Source organism: Neofelis nebulosa, chromosome 2, assembly GCF_028018385.1.
Source record: "Neofelis nebulosa isolate mNeoNeb1 chromosome 2, mNeoNeb1.pri, whole genome shotgun sequence".
Lineage (NCBI taxonomy): Eukaryota > Metazoa > Chordata > Mammalia > Carnivora > Felidae > Neofelis > Neofelis nebulosa.
This window is the reverse complement of record NC_080783.1, coordinates 96,273,472-96,294,325: the sequence shown is the minus strand read 5'-3', so window position 1 is coordinate 96,294,325 and position 20,854 is coordinate 96,273,472. Positions and strand designations below refer to the sequence as shown.

At 44.4% G+C, this 20,854-nt stretch overlaps 1 protein-coding gene across 6 annotated transcripts in view; it reads left to right on the top strand.

Moving 5' to 3' along the window:
• The window catches only part of MGAT5 (alpha-1,6-mannosylglycoprotein 6-beta-N-acetylglucosaminyltransferase), a 337,157-nt gene that overhangs the window by 109,333 nt on the left and 206,970 nt on the right, over positions 1-20,854 (top strand). For 3 of the 6 annotated variants that reach the window (XM_058694949.1, XM_058694923.1, XM_058694931.1), the window contains one exon: positions 14,940-15,319. In XM_058694949.1, coding sequence (XP_058550932.1) covers positions 15,079-15,319 — 241 coding nt within the window. In that variant the 5' untranslated portion in view covers positions 14,940-15,078. Of the gene's footprint in view, positions 1-14,936; positions 15,320-20,854 lie in introns of all 6 variants that reach the window. The other 3 variants (XM_058694940.1, XM_058694957.1, XM_058694914.1) reach the window with 1 other exon arrangement.

The following is a 20,854-nucleotide window of genomic DNA, read 5'->3' as shown; positions in this document are numbered from 1 at the left end:
AGCTTTCAGAGGAGTATTCTGCACTAGGAGGCTGGGAGGTGTTTGAAATGATATGTTATAATAAAAAAAAAAATGTTTATTTATATCCCTAATGGACTGTTGGTTAAAGGCAGGATGCATTAGGAACCCTCAGGTCAAAGTATGAATTATTGAGCATTGAGCTGATAATTCTGCCGATTTTCCTCCGGATTATCTTCCCTCTCGCCAAACGTTGCATTCATCTGATCAGAATTCTTTTTTGGCATATCTTACAGTATTTCTTAAAAATCACTATTTAGAAAGAGAAAATATTATGACTGTGATAGTTATTTCATCTTTTAATTTATTAGGATTAAAGATTCATACACCTGCAATGTGTTATTTTGGAGAAATGCTTTCATATTTCTACTGGAAACCACCTGTCTTACCCTGATATTTGGAAACCAAACAGAAAAAAATATAAAAATAAATTTCTGGGGGTTTGAAGATGCCAGTTAATCACACCCTCCCTTCTGGGTTCTGAACTAGAGGAAATAGAAGAAGCCAGACAAAGATGAAAGTACAGTGCCAGGTACATTAGAGTAAAGCTGAGTTGGAAGATATGTCTAGGTTGCAAAACTTTCTGATCTGCCCTAGATGGAATCCACACTTGTGCCCAGGTGATGGCCTGGTAGCCAAGGGTGGGCTCTGCTGGGTGGGGAAGCCCTGTCCTTTTGACCCTTGGAGGCCAGAAGAGAGTGAGAGTGCCCTCCCCCCCCCCACCAGGGCAGGAAACCCAGCAGCACCCCCTGCCACTCCAGCTTAGATGCTGTCCTTCCTCCCCTCCCCAGGGGCCTATGAATGTGCTGATGTAGGAGCAGGAATAGTCCCCTTTGTGGTTTCTTCTGCAAAATGGAGTGCACATTTTGCAGGAAGACATGTCCAGAGGAAGTGAAGAGTCCTTCCTTTATAAACCATTTGGTTTGTTTTTAAACTCAGATGTAAGAAATCCAAACATCAGGCAGTCTTGTTTTGATGCTTGTCTTGTTTTGATGCTGGGGCTATTAATTAGATTGCTATCTGGTTTTGAATATACATTGGTTCCCACACCAAATGCATACTAATAAGATATACTTTTGGGGCTCCTGGGTGGCTCAGTCTGTTAAGTGTCTGACTTTGGCTCAGGTCATGATCTCACGGTTCATGAGTTCGAGCCCCATGTCTGGCTTTGTGCTGACAGCTCAGAGCCTGGAGCCTGCTTCGGATTCTGTGTCTCCCTCTCACTCTGTCCCTTCCCCACTCTCACTCTGACTCTGTCTCTCTCTCAAAAATAAACATTAAAAAAAAAAAAGACATAATCTGGGGGTGCCTGGGTGGCTCAGTCAGCTAAGCATCTGACTTCAGCTCAGGTCATTATTATCTCATGGCTCATGAGTTCAAGCCCCGCATCGGGCTCCGTACTGACACACCCGAGCCTGGAGCCTGTGTCAGATTCTGTGTCTCCCCCTCTCTCTGCCCCTCCCCTGCTTGCACTCCATCTCTCAAAAATAAGCATTTTAAAAAAATTTTAAAAAATATATACTCCTGGAATTGATTTTATAGACAAATCATACTTTTTTCTTACAGAATTAACTGCTGTGTGTTACAGACTAAATGGGCAAAAGGTGATTTGTCATTAATCATTTTGAACATTAACAAAGATGATATCAAGATGAGTGGACTTCATAAACCTCACTATCTTGTTTTAAAAATGAAATGTGATTTTATTTTAACGTTCCATCTTGGCCATATATATGTAAAAATTAAGACATGACTAAAAAGTTCTAAGGGGTGTGTGTGTATGTGTGTGAGGCGGGGGGAGGGAGAGAGAATGTTAAAGGAGATCATTGTCACAAAAAGTTGAGCTAAGTCAATCTAGAACAGTGGATGGATTGTGTATCCCTTAAGTCATCCTTCAGATATAGTTTCTTTCAACAAAGCTTTGCAAGGCTTTCAGTGGCTCTAAAGTCATTTATGTGCCCTGGAAAATATCAGATATAGAGGCATTTCCAGAAACTCAATATTGGTTGAGATCGTCTTATGCCAAATTAAGGCAGCTTATGAATATGGTTACCTTATTTGAAGGCTATTCACTTTGAATTCAGCTGGAAAGTACTAGTGACTGGTAAGTGGGTGTTCTAAAGTGAGCCTGTCAGCAATTATAAAACAACAACTCAGCCCCAGTGATGTTGAGCTTTGAGCAGAGCAAGGTATATGTTGAGAGGCTACCTGGGGTGACTTACTGTATGGAATTATTTGCTATAACAGAGTTAAAAATTGGAAGACATGTATATAAACTGTCTTTGATTTTAGCATAGTGGGTCAACACCCCACGGTCAGAAAGCATCACCAATTGTCTTACATGTCCTTGTAGTTCACAGTGATAAAACCATGCCCTCTATATTTATAAGTCTCACTTCAGCTGGATGTTTTTTACAGTAATAAGAGTGTAAGACAGCTAGTCTTAGTGACATGACTCCAACTTATTCAAAAGTAATATCAAATCACTGAGTTCTGTGTACATTACAAAAAAGGGAAATTGCACCATATTCATCATCCCCTCCTGAAAACTAGTGTCTGATTTGCCCCCATTCATACTATACCAGATGAGAGAGCAATGCATGTCAGACTTTAATGTGCATCTTGTTGTAAATACCATTTCTGATTCATTCAGTCTGAAGTTGGGTCTCAGATTTTGCATTTCTTTTTCCTTTTTCTTTTGAGAGAGAATGCAAGAGCCAGGGGAGGAGGGCAGAGGGAGAGAGAAAGAGAATCTTAAGTGACCCTGGGGTCATGACATGAGCCAAAATCAGGAGTGTGATGCTCAACCAACTGAGCCATCCAGGTGCCCCAGATTTTGCATTTCTAACTATAGTCCTCTCAATGCTGCTGGTCCACAGACCAGATTTTGAGTAGTAAGGTTAATAGAAGTGCTGGTAACTACAAACATTGGTAAACATTGAGGGTGTTAGAATAACCTCAAATAACTTCTCATCTTTGGAGCCAGATGCCAAGGAGAGGTTGATAAAAGCCCTAACAGTCCAGTATTATTCTCAGTAAGTCCTTCCACGGTCTGGTGGTGATCTAACAGGGCTCTGTAGTGGACTACCTCTTCCTCAAAAGCTGCCTCCTTGGACAGGGTTCCTTGTTCATTGGCCTGGTAAGAGCAGCTTGCAGTTCTTTAAGGAGAAAATCAGTGTACCTTGCAGAGGATTGTATAGTAAGCCAGTGGATCTACACTTGGGAGCAGAGAGTTTATCACAAGATAAACTCTTTTGAAATGTTCAGATAAGGTCACATTTTGGGTCCCACTGGATAGGAACCACAGAGTTGATAAAAGGAGCATCTTTCCAAGGATGTCATAGTTCTCATGTCTGGCCTGGTATTAACATCATTAAAGAAGCTTTAAAATAAGAATACCCCTGCTTGGGCCATACCTCAGACAAAGTGAATCAGAATCTTTTGGTGTGAGACCTGGACATCTATGTTTTTTTTTAAAAAGAGCCCAGGTGATTACAGATGGCATCAAAGTTGAGAGAGTCCCAGGTTTAGGCAGTCTGTAACTTGGAGAGCAGGAAACTCTACTGAGATGCCTCATTCTAGCTTGAGTTAATTTATCATTTTGTGTAATCCGAGGGCTTATAACCAGGTCACAGTCAGGTTGACCCAAGATACTTAGTTTTTTAGGAGAGTTAACTTAAATTTAATAATTGGGGGACAAGTCAGCTTATCAATTAGCACCTGATGATTAAATTTTTCCCTAAGAGAATACAGTTTTGGGGGCACCTGGGTGGCTCAGTTGGTGAAGCATCTGACTTTTGATTTCGGTTCAGGTCATGATCTCACGGTTCATGAGTTTGAGCCCTGAGTGGGGCTCTAAGCTGACAGCGCGGAGCCTGCTTGGGATTCTCTCTCTCTCTCTCTCTCTCTCTGCCTCTCTCTGCCCCCCCCCTCTCTCAAAATGAATAAATGAACTTAAAAAAACCCTCCAGTCCTGAGCATTTGTAACTTGGATCTGCCAAAGCTTAGGGGTCTGCGCTCCATGTGGATTTACTGTAGCCCCATTTTAGAAGTGATGAGAAGTTCATTATAAGCCTTAAATTGGATAAGACTCTGGCCACGTCACATTGTGTGTGTTTGCACATATGCATGTGTTTGCACCTTCTCGCTTACCAGCTAGTTTAAAAAACAAACAATTTAACTTGGTTGTTTTTATCAAATCAAGTGCTTGGAAGGCCATCCCATTTCTGCAGACAGTGCAGCTGAAACACTCATGGGATAGGCCAGCACCCAGCCTATGTCCATCAGCTGGAGAAGGAGGGGTCTTACGGGTGGGGTGATTGGTTTCTAGGGTTCAGGGAGCACTTAAAGAATAATGAGCTGCTATCTCGAAGGCATTGCCCCCCTTTTTGGAAATGATTTTGATGGTATTTTTGACTTTTTAAAATTAGTGATGCCATTTGGGTCCTGTTGTTTTCACGGGTGCTTTCTACATATAGGAAGTTGCCAGAGTCTGATCCTCAGAGAAAAAAGTGTATTGTATACTTACCATAAAATTATTTTGTAGCTTTACTGTCCTTTGGCTTTCAGTGAAAGTGAATCTTTTGAGCATTTTAACATTGAGGAGACCTACCTAACAAATTTACACACTGTGATCTTTTCACAGACCATTCCTTTCTTTCTCCTTAGTCATCAACCTGTGATAATGTGAGTTCCTGGTTTCTTGGGCTAGAAGCCAGGTGACAGTCCTGCTGGATTTTTAAAAACTGATGCAGCTCGTTTTTGCCTTCTCCAAGACTTCTTCCCTGTGTCTGTTGATTTATAGACTAGGGTCTTTGTGGGGTAGAGCCCCAGTGCCATATACTAATTAGTAAATGGTGGCACAGCCAGCCTTGGAATGAGCTTCTCATCTGGCACCAAGATAGTTTTGGCAGTAAAGGATGTGAAAGAGAGACTCCTCTGTCTGTCAGGCAGCTAGGGGCAGCATCAGGAATCAGCCCTCCTCCCTGTGGCCTTCAACCTTAGCACAGGGTCTGTGCCTGCTCATCTTCAGGGCTGGTGATTGATTCCTGAATTTACCTTGGTTTGCTTCTCCTCACCTTGCAACCTCGTCCTTGGGGCTGACCTTTTTGGAGTCTCTTCCTACTGAGTGGGTAAGGTCCTCCTAATTGGTTAAGACAGTAGTTCTTAACCAGGATGCTTTTTTCCTTTAGGGAACGTTTGGCCGTGTCAGGAGGCATTTTTGATGGTCATAATTGGGAGTGGAGGGTTCTAATGTTGTCTAGTGGTGGAAGTTCAGAGATGGTGCTACATCCTACAGTATGCAGGACAGTGCCCCATGACAAAGAATTATCTAGCCCCAAATGTCAGTTATGCCAAGGATTGAGAAGCCCCTGGATTAAAGGAACTTATTATATTTTTCAAAAATCTGTGCTTTTTGCTTTGTTTTAATAGATGTTTTCTGAATTCTTGGAGTTGCTGTGGTTTCACTTTTTTGGGATGGGAAATTCTGTGAACTGTGAATAACCTATGAGCGTGGTGAGTGAAACTCACAGAACATGTGACAATCTTATCTGATCCACCAGCGACAGCTTCATTCTTACTCCTTTGTCCACCTTCCACTTTGTCCACCTGTCCAGTAGTGTGCACACCCAAAGAAGCTAAGCCAGAATGAGATCATCAAGTGTTGGTTTCCAACTGTTTGCCTTCCCTACCACGCCCTCTGGTGGAGATGGCCCTCTGTGAAATGGCCAGAGGACGGTTGGGAGTGAGAACGAGGGCGGGGTTAGAATAGGGCCGGCAGGAAGGAGGGCCTGTTCTCGATGCAAAGTCATTAACGTTATTACTGTATTCGAAAATTAAGTTTGCTATTGATGCTGGGTATGGAGCCCTGAACTGCATTCGGGAGGCAATGTAAGTGCAAGGCAAAATACCTACTTCAGATGGGTGGGGTTGGAGGTTTCTCTTTCCCCACCCACTAAGAATGCAGGTGCAGCATAAGAAATGAAAACACTGGGCACAGGACTGTCTTGGTTTGATTGCTTCACATGTAAAAGGGACTGGGCCATTTAAAACCCAGACATAAGAGAAAAACAACACTGAAACCCAGACATGAAAAAAGCTTCCCCAAGTATCCTAAAGGTGTGTTGTTTTAATGGGTGTCTTTCAGTTAGTGACTCAAAATAGGACTTGTTTAGCCAGGTCTAAAGGGAGCAGGCTGTTTTCATTGAGAATGTGTTTTTCCTGTTTATAAAGAAAAGTACTAGAATGGGTTAGAGGGCCAAGTCCTGAAAGTGGAAAGGAAGGGCTCCTGTTCACACCTGTTGGAGCCAGCACTGCAGTTGGTTCCTGAGATCCTTTGCTCCCCAGGATGGGAGGTGAGCTCAGTGGTCCTCACAACTGTCAAGGATTCCCACTTGAGATTTGGGGCTCTTGCTGGGCAGGCCCTACAACTGGTTTCAAGATGGGCCCTCCAGGTTAGTGAATAACCTCAGAGCCACTCCCCAGGACTTTGGACTTACTTTGGAGGGAAAACGTGCCTTCTGTTTCCTTCTGTTCTCCTCAGCCTCTACGTTTAATGGCACGAGGCCACCCTATTTAGAGCAAGAATCTCCCCCCAGACCGTCTCTATTCCCTATACTAGTAATGTCGTTAATGTGTATTTTTCTTCCTATCTGTTGATTCTTCCAACCCCTTGAGGTTGGTGGGACATGGCATTAGACTTAGAGTTCCTGCATATCACTGGAGTGTGATTTCTGATTTGTGTTTCATATTGGTAAGTCTCTTCCATTTTGAGTTTATGCAGGCAGCTGGTTAGATGTGGCTAGGTATGCTAGAGACCACATCGCGTTAGGAAGCAGGACCTGGCTTGATTCTGACTCTAACTGGAAGACATAACGTTTTCTGGTCCTCAGTGTCCTCTTTTGTAAGTTGAGGGTCTGTACCTAGTTACTGTTTTCCTAAGAAAGACCTAACATAGTGTCCCAGTCTGTCTGAAGGTATTTTACATATTTTAATTTATCATATTTCCTTTAAAAGTCGATTAGGCCAGTGAGTTGCTCTGGGGAGTGCAGTGGGTTGTTTGGTAAGATGGTGTATGGTCTTTACAAGGTTAGGACCCACTTGATTTCTGTATCACATTTTGGTTGCCGACTTGTGGAAACACAGATTCATCTCAATGGCAAATGGTAATGATGCCTGTTATTTTTTAAAAGTAGTTTCCCAGGAGCACCTGGGTGGCTTAGTCAGTTAAGCACCTGACTCTTGATTTGAGCTCAGGTCATGATCTCATGGTTCGTGGGATCAAGCCTGCATCGGGCTCTGTGCTGACAGCATGGAGCCTGCTTGGGATTCTCTCTCTCTCCCTCTCTGGGGAGTCAGACAAAGAAGTCTCTGAAACTTAAAATTTATGACTGACCCACATCTAGCATTTAATTAGGGTATCAGACAGTTCTTTGTCATATAGTTTTATATGAACAGATATGTAGTCTTGAATTTTATAGAACAAATAAGCAAACAAAACCACTGCCAAGCATCAACATTCTGACCAAATAACATAGAAATTCAAAGTTCAAACTCCACATGTACAAAGATAGCTAAGGAAGTTTTGTGTAAAAATTTTTCTAACAGATTTTTTTAAAGAACATATTTTAGGGGTGCCTGGGTGACTCAGTCGGTTAAGCATCCAACTCTTGGTTCCTGCTCAGGTCATGATCTCACGGTGTCATGAGTTCGAGCCCCATGTCAGGCTTTCCACTGGCAGCATGGAACCTGCTTGGGATTCTCTCTCTCTACTCTCTGTCTGCCCTTACCCTACTCGTGCTGTCTCTGTCTCTCTGAAATAAATAAATAAATAAACTAAAAAAAACCACATTTTAGTTTTTTTATTTTTTATGTTTTTATTTTTGAGAGAGAGAGAGCGTGCGCAGGGGAGGGGCACAAAGAGAGAGAGAGAAAGAGAGAGAGAGAGCCAGCCAGCCACAGAATCCAAAGCAGGTTCCAGGCTCTGAGCTGTTAGGACAGAGCCCGACACAGGGCTCAAACTCGTGAACTGCAAGATCCTGAGCTCAGCCAAAGTTGGATGCCTAATTGACTGAGCCACCCAGGCGCCCCCAAACGAACATACTTTAAATGAAGAAAACCAAAATTCAAATGAAAACATTTCTGGAGCCTCAGAGATGGAAACCTCTCTGGGAACCCTGAAGTCCTTTAAGCCACAGTTTGAAAACCAGTAACTAGGATCCTTTACCCCCTACTCATCCAGCTCTGACAGTGTTCTGTGCTTCTGTGACTTTCCCCCTTTCATACATGTAGAAACTGAGATGGTCTCATCTAGGATAACATGGCGCCAGTGAGTGGAGCAAGCTGTAGACCCAAGGTTTCCAGGCCTGGAAGCATGTATTCTTTTGGCTCCTCCTCACCACCCTTTCTGGCATCTTTCTGTGATCATACCATCTTGGATAACCGGTTATGAAACAAGCACCCCTCCTCCCCCCCCCCCCCCCCCCCACTTGTTCCCCTTCACGTCTCTTGTCTTAGATACCTTTTTGTTCCCACAGTCATTGTCCTTTCTGGAATTTTTTTTCTAGAGGTTTGTGTTTTTTTGTTTTGTTTTGTTTTCTTTCTCTTTTATTACCTATCTGCCACCATATCCTCTGTAGTTTAACCCCATCTAATCAGGGCACAGTCATTTCCCACTGCGATGTGACAAGATCTTGGGGTAAAAACTTCTGACAGGTAAGGTACAAATATAGACTCAGAGTGCCCGGGTTCTTTGTGGTTCGCACCAGAAGGAGGTCTTGGAGGTCATTGCTCATTTGTGTTTCTTCATCTCATTTCCACCATCCTGCCCTTTCATCTAGCAGACACTTAATGACCATCCACTGTGTGCAAGATACCACTATTCCTTGCATTTCCTGTGTTTATGGTGCCTATACACCCTGTAGCAGAGATGTAAGAAAGGATTATCCTGTAGAGTAGTAGGTAAGAAGCCCCTCAGAAGAAGCGCAGACTGCTCTGAGTATTCCAGGGAGGATAAGCTCTCTTCAGTTTAGGGAGTCATGGGAGGCTTTATGCAGAAGATGGGGTTCAGTTGTGAGATATGGGCAGGATTCCCCAAGGCGACATGGATGAGCATGGTTGACTTAGGATTTCTTAAATGTTACTGCACAATAGGAAGGAAGATAGGAAGTAGTTGAAGTGGTACATGGTGTGTGGCTAGGACAGAAGAGGGATGTGGATGACTTGGTTTGAGCACACCTGGCCCATGGGAATGTTGGACCAGCCAGCTGTGAAGGGATTGTCCTGTGGGGCCGTAGGAAAAGATGAAATCTCTGTGGTTGGGGTTGGCATTGCTCCTGAAGGGACAGGCAATCCCAGCCTCCTTCATCTTCTAAAGAGAATGCTCCTGATGTAAGAAATGGGCCCCCCAAGGATATTGGATGGGTTCCTGAAGGAACTGCTTCCTCAGTCTCCATTGGAGCTGGGCTGTTGTTCTCTGTGTTCACACGTGGTTTGAGAAATTGGTATCTGGCAGGCAAAGCAGGCCTTGCCTTGTAGGGCAGCGTCTGAGGTTGATTGGGAGCTTGTAAGAGCAGCCATGTCTGGTGAGCTGGTGGCAGATTTCTCCATGTAATTTCCTTCTCTTAGTAGGCCTGTGGTCAGCCCTTAGTAATGGTACCACTGGCCTTGACTGGGCTGTGGGAAATGGGGAGGCGGGGAGAGGTGGGTCCTTGCTGGGTCTGCAGTGGCCCATGCCACTGCCTTTCATCTGCCTTTCTCCTAAGTACAGCTCCTCTTCGTGCCCCCAACTTTGGAGGTGAGTTTGCTTTTTACAGTAACAGCTTTATTGAGATATGATTTATATATCCTAAAATTCTCTCCTTAAAAGTCTATAATGCAGTGTTATGAATACATGCACAGGATTGTGCAACCATCACAATTAAGTTTGGAACGTTTTCATTATCCCCCAGATAAACCCTTGGTCGTCACCTCCCAATTCCTCCATTTTTGCAAGCCCTGAACAATGACTGCTATATTTCCTGGGTCTGTAGATTTGCCTCCTCTAGACATGTTATAAAAGTAGAATGATACAATATGTAGTTTTTTTTTTGTGTGTGTGTGTGTGTGTGACTGCTTTTTATCGCTTTGCATAGTGTTTTCAGGGATCATCCATGTTGTAGCACATATTGCAACCTAACTGATTCTTACTGGTTTAGTAGTATTCCATTATATGTATTTTTCTCATCTATTTGTTGGTTGAAGGACTTTTGGGTTTTGGGGGGTTTTCTGGTCTATTATGAACAAGGTTGTTGTGAATGTGTACAAGTTTTTATGTGTGGGCATATACTTTAATTTCTTCAGGGAGAATTTTAGGAGTGCAGTTATCTGGGTCACATGGTAATTCTGTGGTTAACCCTTTGAGGAAGTGCCAGAATATTTTCCACACCAGCTACATGGTTGTACATTCCCACTCATAATATATAAAGGTTCCGATTTCTGTACATCTTCACCAGTACTCGTTCTTGTCTATCTTTTTGGATTATAGCCATTCTAGTGGGTATGAATTGGTATCTCATTGTGGTTTTAATTTACATTTCCCTAATGGCTAATGATTTTGCTCATCTTTTCATATGCTTTTACTTTTTAAATGAAGAGAACTGACATATTTCCTTGCCAAAGATCTTTGATCAGTTTTGGAAAGGTGGAAGCCAGATTTTATTGTGTGGAGGAGTGAATGGGAAGGAAGGAAATGAACGCTGCTATTTTTGAAGCACAGGAATGGAACAAATGGGTCTTAGGGCATTGAGTGGCAGTGATGGACCTAGAAGCTTAGCTCATTGCAAACACACTTGGTGCAGACTTCTTCATGGAGTCGTGACCTTGGGCTGGCATTACTCAGGTTGGCAACAAGGGCTTCTGAGATAGACTGTCTGCCCTTTTAGTGTCTATTGGCTCCATTTTGCCAGAGGATTCTACCTACATTAGAAAGTCTGGAGACAGGCAGATTTTCTGCTGGATTGACTGCTTTTTGATCACTATTCTGCAGCCTCTTGATGAATTTTGTGGCCATTACTGATGGTGATCATTAAGTCCTTTGATGGCTCCAGCACCTTCTGGTGAGGATTGCTGTCCTGTTGTCCTCCCTTTACTGTGGAAGTTAGGGGTGTCTTCCAGATAATGATTTGGAAGAGGTTTTTAAAATTCTATGTTGGTAGGAATTGTACAGATGAGTTCTAATCCACTTCTCTGCATGTGCTGTGGCTGTGCTAGAATAGGTGCTGTTATTTCACACTGTAGATTCCACTGGAGAAGAGACTATTCCTGACAGCTCTGTGGTTACTTGAAATCTGGGCCCTCAATAATCAGAGCTATTCTCTGAGTTTGGGATTGGGGATTTTCACTCCCAATTTGTATGTCTCTGAGCTGGTGTCATTTAACCTTGGCTGGCTTTCTCGACCACCTTTTTTGCCCTGCAAATGTGCCACCTGGGCAGTTGTGACTCTTCCCAAGGTCAAGGCAGAGAAGCACGCCACCTTCTAGTGGGGGCCCTTGTTCAGTTTTTGGGCCTGGCCTTGCCCTTGCTTCCACTTTGCAGCCTTTAGCAGCTTCTTCAGGGGATTCACTGATGAAGTGGAGTGGAGTTGCGTGTCTAAAAGTTAACAGGTAATTCTTGCATACATTTGGGGTTCCCCCTTAAAATAGTAAAGAAGATTGCCAGATGACTGTCATTTTAGTATAGCATCTAGTGTACTTGCCCTAGGAAAATCCCTTCAGCCCTGGGGTACAGTTGACTCACTGCTGTGAGTTATCAAACAGGAAGTGCAGTCACTTCCTAAGGACCCAGGGGCAGCCCCCCAGTTCGAGTGGTGGCTTTAAAACAGAAGCCCCATGAGGCTGAGATCTCTCTTGTGTTGCTTGTTAAGTCCCTGGGGACCGGTAGCAGGAAGTGCTCAGGATCCACCATAGAAGGAGTGGAGGAAAGAAAAGCCAGGTGCTGCTCACCCTTATTTAGAAGGGCTGAATAGGGGCATCTGGGTGGCTCAGCCAGTTAGGCGTCCGACCCTTGGTTTCGACTCAGGTGGTGATCTCACAGTTGGTGAGTTTGAGCCTCATGTCGGGCTAACAGTGCAGAGCCTGCTTGGAACTCTCTCTTTCCCTCTTTCTCTTCCCCTTCTCTACTCAGGCTTACTTGCTCACTCTCTCAAAATAAATATATTCAAAAAAAAAAAAAAAAAAAGAAAAGAAAGAAAGAAAAGGAAGGGCTAAATAAAGTGCCAGAGTGCCTGGAGGACAAATTCGCTGGGCAGCAGGTGGTGTATTGTGCCCCTGGGGCTGGTGTCTTTCTCTGAGAATGCACATGGAGGGAGGGTCCCTTAAAGGATGTCATGGGATCCCACTCAGGTGAAACTGGCAAATAATCTGTATAGACAAGTGTTTCATTTTACTTTTTATTTAAGAGAGAGAATACACACATGGAGGGGTAGAGAGAATCTTAAGTAGACTCCACAGTCAGCACAGAGCCCAATGTGGAGCTCAGTCTCATGACCCTGAGATCATGACCTGAGTCGAAGTTAAGAGTCAGATGCTTCTTCGGGCTCTGTGCTAGAGCCTGGAGCCTGCTTCAGATTCTGTGTCTCCCCCTCTCTCTCTGTCCCTCCCCTGCTCATGCTCTGTCTCTTTCTCTCTCTCTCAAAAATAAATAAACATTTAAAATTAAAAAAGAGAGATGCTTAACTAAGCCACCCAAGCACCCTAACAGACAAGTGTTTAAACTGAAGACTAGCAAGGGACTTTATGGGCTGTCTGAAGGGCTGTCTGAAGCCATTGTGACCAGAGTTGGGGCTTGGGGAACAGACCAGGTTTGGATTATCAGTGTGATCTGCAGAGGGCCAGCCAGGTAGGGAGAGCAGCTTGAATGAATACGGGGAGACCCTGGAGAAGGAGTTATGGTGTGGGGTTATGGTGATAACTGAGCAGCAGGTGCAGGGGGTGTGCCTGGGATAGAAGAATTGAAGTGTTACAGTATTGCAAAAGGGAGTTTGAGCCACACTGTATAGACAGTGCAGTGGTATGGCATAGAGGTGACATCCATCTGTCTGGGTCGGAGGCTCTCAGACTTGAGTAGGCATCAAAGTTGCCTGGGAGACTTGTTGAAGCACTGATTGCTGCCTGCCCCTCACCCACCCTCCAGAGTTGCTGATTAAGTAGGTCTGCATTGGGGCCTGGGCATTTGCATTTCTCACTGGTGCTTCTGTGGAGTTAGGGACCATGCTTTGCAGAGCCAGTTGCCTAGAACTCAGGGGGTGGTAATCTTGCTCTCTTAAGGGCCAGTAGTAAGTGTTTTAGGCTTCTGAGCTACATAGGATTTCTGTCACATTTTCTTCTTTGTTGCTTTTTACAACCCTTTAAGCGTGTGTACAAACAGATGTTGGCCATAGATAAACAGGCTGGTGGGGAAAGAGGGGTGGCATAGGGGAGACAGGGCATGGTGGGACAGGCTGTACTATCCTAGGCTGTCCCTAGCTTATCCTTCTGCCTCATAGCTGGTGACCTTTGGCAAGTCCATCTCTCTGTGCCTTTGTTTCTTCATCTCCAAAACAGATGATATTAGTAATTTTTACCATGTAGGACTCTTCTAAGAATTTAGTGAACTAAGGCACAAAAAGCATTTATCCCACTCCCTGGGACATACCTAGAATTTATTTATCAGTTGCTGTTGGCAGTGATACTACAAGCTACTAATGGCTGTTCGTAGGTGAAGAAACAGTGAAAAGGAAGACCAACCCAGATCCACCGTATTATAGATCCTGAAAGCCAAATGCTCCAAGAGCTCACCATCATTTCTTCTTAGATGGCTTACAAAGAAGAATGCTTTGAACTAAAACATAACGCACACTCTGAATACATCCTGGGTTAGGACCCCATAGGAGCTCAGCTTTTCCCTTGGCACACTTACAAAATGCTGCCATTTGTAAGCTGGCTGGTCCTTGGGCCCAAGACTCTGATTGAGGGGTTGGAGAGTTTGGCCTACTTATAACCCATTTACAACCTCTACTTGAGCCTCATTTTTTTAGGAAGACTGATTTAAGACCTTGGCCCGAATAGGGCATCAAATAGGATCTGCCTGATCAGGATCGAAACTGTGCCTTTGTACCGTACTCACATTTTGCTGCATGGTGTGAGTGAAAGTGAGAGTTACAGGAAAGGAGTCTTAATCACGTGCTCCATATTTTCTGAGTTGAAGTATGCAAATGAGTGCCGAGGTGCCTCTTTCACTCATGGTAGCTAGAACAGGAAGATCACCGGGTACCCTGGCATAGCTTCTCTGCGCTGGTGCCCGAGGAGAGGCCACCTGGTGGTTCCTGAGAGATTCAACTCCTCTCTCTCTGGACACTGCTAATGAGAGCTGGCCACACTTACGTAATACGGGGGCTTTCTCCCCTTTCCTGGTCTAGCCCCCTGAGGAGGCGCCCACTTTCTTGCTCACCTCTCCAGCAGCATGCTCAAATCTTTGCCAGAGCACATACTAATGACTTTGTAAGCTCAATTTACAGATGCACACGACTACCCTATGTTGATAGGGCTCTGCCCTCCACTTGGGTTTTTGCTGACATTCAGTAGAATACCCTTCCATCTCCTCCCCACCTTGTAAAACAGGCTTCCTGTTTTTGAACTTGGTCCAGACTGGAACAGCCCTGCTACACCTGTTAACATAGTCAGACACACATTTCCTCCTCTGTATTTGTGCAGCTTTTGTCGCCTAGCCAGATTTCCCCTCTCAGCTTACAGATCTGGAATCATAACATAAGATATTGAACCAGCAAATGAAGAAAAAAGGAAGTTTGCATTTTGGAGCCAATTGAGTGAAAACGTGGCTTCTGGTTTGTTTCACTGTGTTTGGCCACGACCACTCTACTAACTTTCCCCCTTCTTCACAGCAGAATGGAAATGAGGAAAGGAAATCAGCTGACGCAGGAGCCGGAGTGAGACCGACGTGCCCACAAACCCAGCCTGCACCATGAACTTGTGTCTCCCTTCTGCGCTTTAAGAGCCAAGGGCAGGTGAAGTTGCTGGAGAGCAATGGCTTTCTTTACTCCCTGGAAGTTGTCCTCTCAGAAGCTGGGCTTTTTCCTTGTGACTTTTGGCTTTATCTGGGGTATGATGCTCCTGCATTTTACCATCCAGCAGCGAACTCAGCCTGAGAGCAGCTCCATGCTGCGTGAGCAGATCTTGGACCTCAGCAAGAGGTACATCAAGGCGCTGGCAGAAGAAAACCGGAATGTGGTGGATGGGCCATACGCCGGTGTCATGACAGCTTACGGTAAGCGTGGTGCTTCTGGGGTTTCTCGATGGGATGTGGCTTTACCTCAAAGTGACTCCAGAGGCTCGCAGCCTTGGTTTTATCATGGATTGAGTGCCTCCCTTGCCACTGCCTTCGTGGCAGGGAGTTGCACACAGAGGGACACTTTTAGAAAGTTAAAGCCATGTCCTTGGGGAGACTGAGTTCTTGTGCACACTGACACTCAGTCCCAGGACCAGTGGGGGCAGAGCAGTAGCACTCGGTTGTGTGTCCAGCTAGCTCCCTTTCCCGCAGCACATTTCTGGATTGCACGATCTCATCCGGGAGTATGATCAGGGAATGTAGAAAAATACTCTTGTTATCTTTCCCTAAACAAAACTTAATTAAGGCTGTGTGGTGGTAAGGTACAGAGGGTGGGGAGGAATGCAGGGTAGAAGGAGGACTAGGGGAGGAGGGTGAGGTAAGGACGGGGCGGGGGGGCTGGGGGGGATGAGAAACTCAGAGTCCAACGTGTGCCTCCCTCTGGCTAGTATGTAGGACACTTGGTCTTATGTGCTGGCTAATTGCTTTAGTCTTCAGCTTCTTCAGTGTTGTCTGCTCTTGTTTCTTGCCCTTGCCTCTCATTGCCCTTATTTCGAAAGAAGTCTTTTTGTACACGTTGCTTTTTTTGTTGGGTACCTAAAAACTCTTTTAGAAATGAGGTTGAGGGGAAAAAAATACATACAGAATATTATTTATTTTTCTCTTGGCAAAAGTTATGCTTAGTATAGAAAACTTTGGAAGCTGTAGACATGCAAAAGAGAAACCCAAGAATAAAGAAAATCACATATAAACCTACTTTAGGAACTAACCACAATTAACATGTCACTGTATATTTTTCTGATATTTTATGTATATGTACAAAAATATGTGTATATGGGTATATGCAAAATACTTGAAAAAGCATACATACACAATACAAACAAAAATTGTAGATGAAATTTGGATCGTAGGACATCGTGGGGAGCCTATCTCCCAGCTCTCCTATGATCACCAAGGATGAGAATGGACTTACTCCATAGAAGATGTCCTGTCATTCTTGCTCATTGACAAGTCTAGTCACTGAATGCAGACTTTAATGGCCTCAGGGTTTGGGACCCAGAGGTGTAATATAAATGAGATGCAAGAATGGATTTGGCTGAGGTGGAAAGGTTTGCTGTTATACATTGTGACACCACAGTTATGGACTCTAAAGTATATGAAGTTCAAATGGTGATTTCCTGAAAATGTATAGCAGCATTTTGAAGCTTGAATTCAAACACAGGAAGTCATACTTAATTTGACATAATTTGTTTTTCTTTTTGAAAGTATCCAGGAAATGTGGTTACTTTTAAATTTCAGCTATATGTTTTGGTAAGGAGAAAATGGTTGCTTTTAATGTATAATGTGGAAATTTCTTTTTCAGTGCCTACTGAACACTGTCAGTAGTGCCTACTGTTAGAATAATCACGCTGTCTGCTTTTAATCTGTTGGATTTGGCAATGTCAATAGGTATGGGCTCTTAATATGCCTGAATAAATGCCACCTTTTTTTGATCTGATGGATAAAAAATGAGACTCCATTTTGAGAGTCCGCACTGAAAAACAACTAGGTAGTTTTTCAGAGTGGATTTTTAAATAAATCATGGACTTCAGTCTTCTATATTTCCCAAATATTGTAGGTAAGCCATCAGAACGAATAAATAAAGCAAATCGTCACCATTAGTGTCACTCATGTGTAACAAGCAAATATAACAAGTAAAATAGACGCCTCTTTCAGGTTTCTGGTTCGGTACATTCTGTGTTAAATATTTTGGGGAATAGGGGAGTAGTTCCTTTGTAATTTCCTCCTTCTGTTTATCTCAGTCTGTCACACTTTTTCCGTGGGAAAGAAGAAAACCCATAAATGATAAATTTATAGAATTAGAATTTTCCTAGTTGTTTTGAATGTTTTTATTTCTTGTTTGCTGCTGAACATCTTCCTAGGCTAGGCTTCCTCGGTTTTCTAAAGGGTAGTGATCTGGTCTTAGCTTTCAACCTCACAGACCTCATGTGTTGTAGAAAGTTACCAGAACCCCACAAAGTTAGAACTTCAGCCCCACATTATATGCTTATAAACGTAGGAGTTTGGAGCTCAAAGATACTACGAAAATTGATAAACCTTAGCAAAGTAATTTTTCTTTTTCTCAAAAACAACAAAGAAACAAACAAACAGCCCCTGCCGGCAAATGCAACACACACTGCTGTTTTTCTCTTTTCATCTCATCAGCTAGGCATGTCAATCAAAGTGTTCTTTGGAGCTGAGTTTGTGGAATTTAACTGGACTGTTCCTGTGCGCTCGAGGCATTGGATCATCATGTGGCGAAATCCCACTAAAACAGTTTGTCATCTGGGCACTTGTGGCATGTGGAGCTAGATAATTCTTTGTTGTGGGGATTGTTCGTTCATGCAGGATGTTGAGCAGCATCTCGGGTGGCCCTACCCACTAGATGCCAGTAGCACCCCCCTGGTTGTAACCACCAAAAATGTGTGTAGACATGGGGGGCAAAATTGCCTCCCTCCCCACCTTGGAGAATCACTGCACTAAGAGTGAAACAGCAAACACTAACAGCATCTTATGGAAGTTTTCAAGCAGATACCTGGTTCCTGTCACTTAAAATTGGACAGCTTAGCTTTCTCCATTTCTCAGTTCTGGGCACCAACAACTGGGATTGAGCAAGGCGATATAGTCCAGGGCCAGTCATAGAAAGCTGGAGAGCCATTCTGCTGATGTGTGCTTCCCCTGGATTCCATCAGTACCAGTTATGGGCACATCAACAGCCAGGCAGCTCTGGTGGTTGATGTCAGAAGATGATGCCGGGGCGTCTGGGTGGCTCAGTCAGTTAAGCGTGTGACTCTTCATTTTGGCCCAGGTCATGATCTCACGGTTCATGACTTCGAGCCCCCCATAGGGTTCTGCACTGACAGCGTGGAGCCTGTTTGGTATTCTCTCTCTCCTCTCTCTGCCCTTCCCTTGCTCGCTCCTTGTTTGTCTGTCTCCCTCTCTCTCTCTCTCTAAAAATAAATAAATAAACTTAAAAAAAGATGCAGGGACTGCAGGATGTTCAGTGGTTTAGTTGGATTGGTGGAGTGGGGATGAAGACACATGAGACATGGGTTTGCAATCTCTTTTTCGGCCACAGATGCAGCCCGTGTACAGAGCGCTGGCTAGACGTCTGCTCTGAGAGAATGAAGAACTGATCCTTTATGGCTGGGATCTGTGCCCACTACGAAGTAATCCCATTAATAGACCAGAAAAGAAAACCACCCTCTTTCTCCCATCCTCATATTGGCATCATCAGAGGCTCTCAGTATGCTACAAACGTGTCTTCAGTAGCCCTGGAAGGTATTTGAGGAATCGTAATAGCTAACTTTAGATTATTACTGATTTTTTAGAATCCCTGGCTTGAGGTCCTAGAGCTGAAGAGTTCAGCAAACTCTTCCCTGTGGGTCAAATTCGGACTTCTGTCAGTTTGAGTAAATCAACTTTTATTGAAACAGAACCACTCCCAATTATTGATAACAACTGTAGTAACAGAGAAACATGGTAAAACAGGATTTATTTTACGGGACACCTAAAACCTGCTGACTCCATCTTTCAGTAGTCCCCATAATTCAGTCTGAAACACTCATTGGAGTGCCCCTCCTTGACTCACAGTTTCCCAGGACTTCTGGGGTCTGAGCTATGGTCAGCAAGCTCACCACGGGTCATAGCATCCTGTTCTTATTTGTAAAGCCTTTGGAATCCTCCTTGTCTCTTGGTTTGTCTTCTAGGGATCTTTGCGTTACAATGGCAGAGTTGAGTAGTTGCCACAGGGACTGTAAAGCCTAAAAGGTTTACTGTCTGCTCCTTTACCAAAAATGTTTTTTCTTTCTTTTTTTTTTTTTTAAAGTTTATTTATTTTGTGAGAGAGGGAGTAGGGGAGGAGCAGAGAGAGAGGAGTGGGAAAATCCCAAGCAGGCTCCTCACCACAAACACAGAGCCCAACTCAAGGCTCAAACCCAAGAACCATGAGACGACAACCCAAGCCAAAGCCAAGAGTCAATCCAACCTACTGACTGAGCCACCCAGGTGCCCCCCCTCCCAAATGTTTGTTAAGCCCTGATCTATCCCCAGGGGAGTCTATCTAAGGGATTTTGTTTGGTATGCTAAGACTCTTTCATCTCTGCGTTTGAATTCACTGAAGACATCCTTATAAGATGTACGTCAACATGTCTTATTTCTCTGTCCTCTGAAAATGCTTCTGAGTGGCAGGAATGAGGTTAGGGGGAGCCAGCCAGTTTGGCTTTGCCACATCCTGGCTGCATGGCCAGGGCCCTAGGGACCCAGACTACTTTGAGAGTGAGTATCCGTTCCTATCTTACTGTGTGATTGTACCGTGTGAACAAGGTGCTGCATGTCAGGGGGTGTTAGTTTGATTAGTCCTCAAACGATAGCAGGACTTTCAAACATCTCATCCCCCATCCTTGTTCTGACTTGAAAAGAGACTTCTCAACTTCTTTTGGGGTTTGGTAATTCAGAAGTAGTGCCTGGAACACGTCCCGGGTAGCCCGTGTAGAACAGTTGGAACATTCGTCTGTGCGGGATGGAGGGCGTTTCTCGTGTGCTCGTCTGTCAGTCCATTCTTGGGGGAATGTGCACAGCCAGGGCCTTCTGTGCAGCCTGAACTGCCTCTCCCAGGCCCGTGTGGCAGGGCCATGCCTGTCGCGGGGATTGTGTCATGAATTCTGTTACCCACCCTAGTCAATGCCCTTCTTATTTCTGAGGTGAATTGATCTCTGTCTCTGGTGGCCTGACCCAAATTCTGATGCTCAGTGATCACCTCTTAGCTATGACACAGGCCCGATCCACCTATGTTCTCTAAGTTAACAGGAATGGAATCTGGGGCAGTGAGAGACTACCTCCCTTTGTGGCCCATCCATATCTTATTCACGCTGACCTTTCTCGCCTGTTTGCTGCTCTGGATGCCGGGACATGGCTCTGGACTGGTCACCAGCTTTTCTGCCACCCCCTTCCCCTATGCCCAGTATTCTGTTTTCCTGCTGCTGGCTTCCCTGCTTGATCTCCTGCTCTGCCTTAGCTCCTGTCTCCTGGTCCCCCCTGACTTCTTGAGCCTCTGCTGTCCCCTCGATTGGCTGTTAGCCTTCAAGCCTAGCACTTTGGGGAATGACTGTGCCCTTCACAGATATATAGCAGTGCTGTATAAGTTTTGTGCATACAGCTAGGAAAAGATGAACAAGGTCCTTGCTCTCATGGAGGCTGTGCTCATTATGGAAGGGAGAAACACTAACTGACATAACCATCAGATAGTAATAAATTCCAGGAAGAAAAATGACAGGGATATGTGATTCTATTATTTTTTTAACGTTTGTTTATTTTTGAGAGAGCGAGGTAGAGAATGAGCAGGGGAGGGGCAGAGAGGGAGAAGGAGAGAGAATCCCAAGCAGGCTCTGAGCTTTCAGCACAGAGCCCAGTGTGGGGCTCAGTCCCACGAACCGT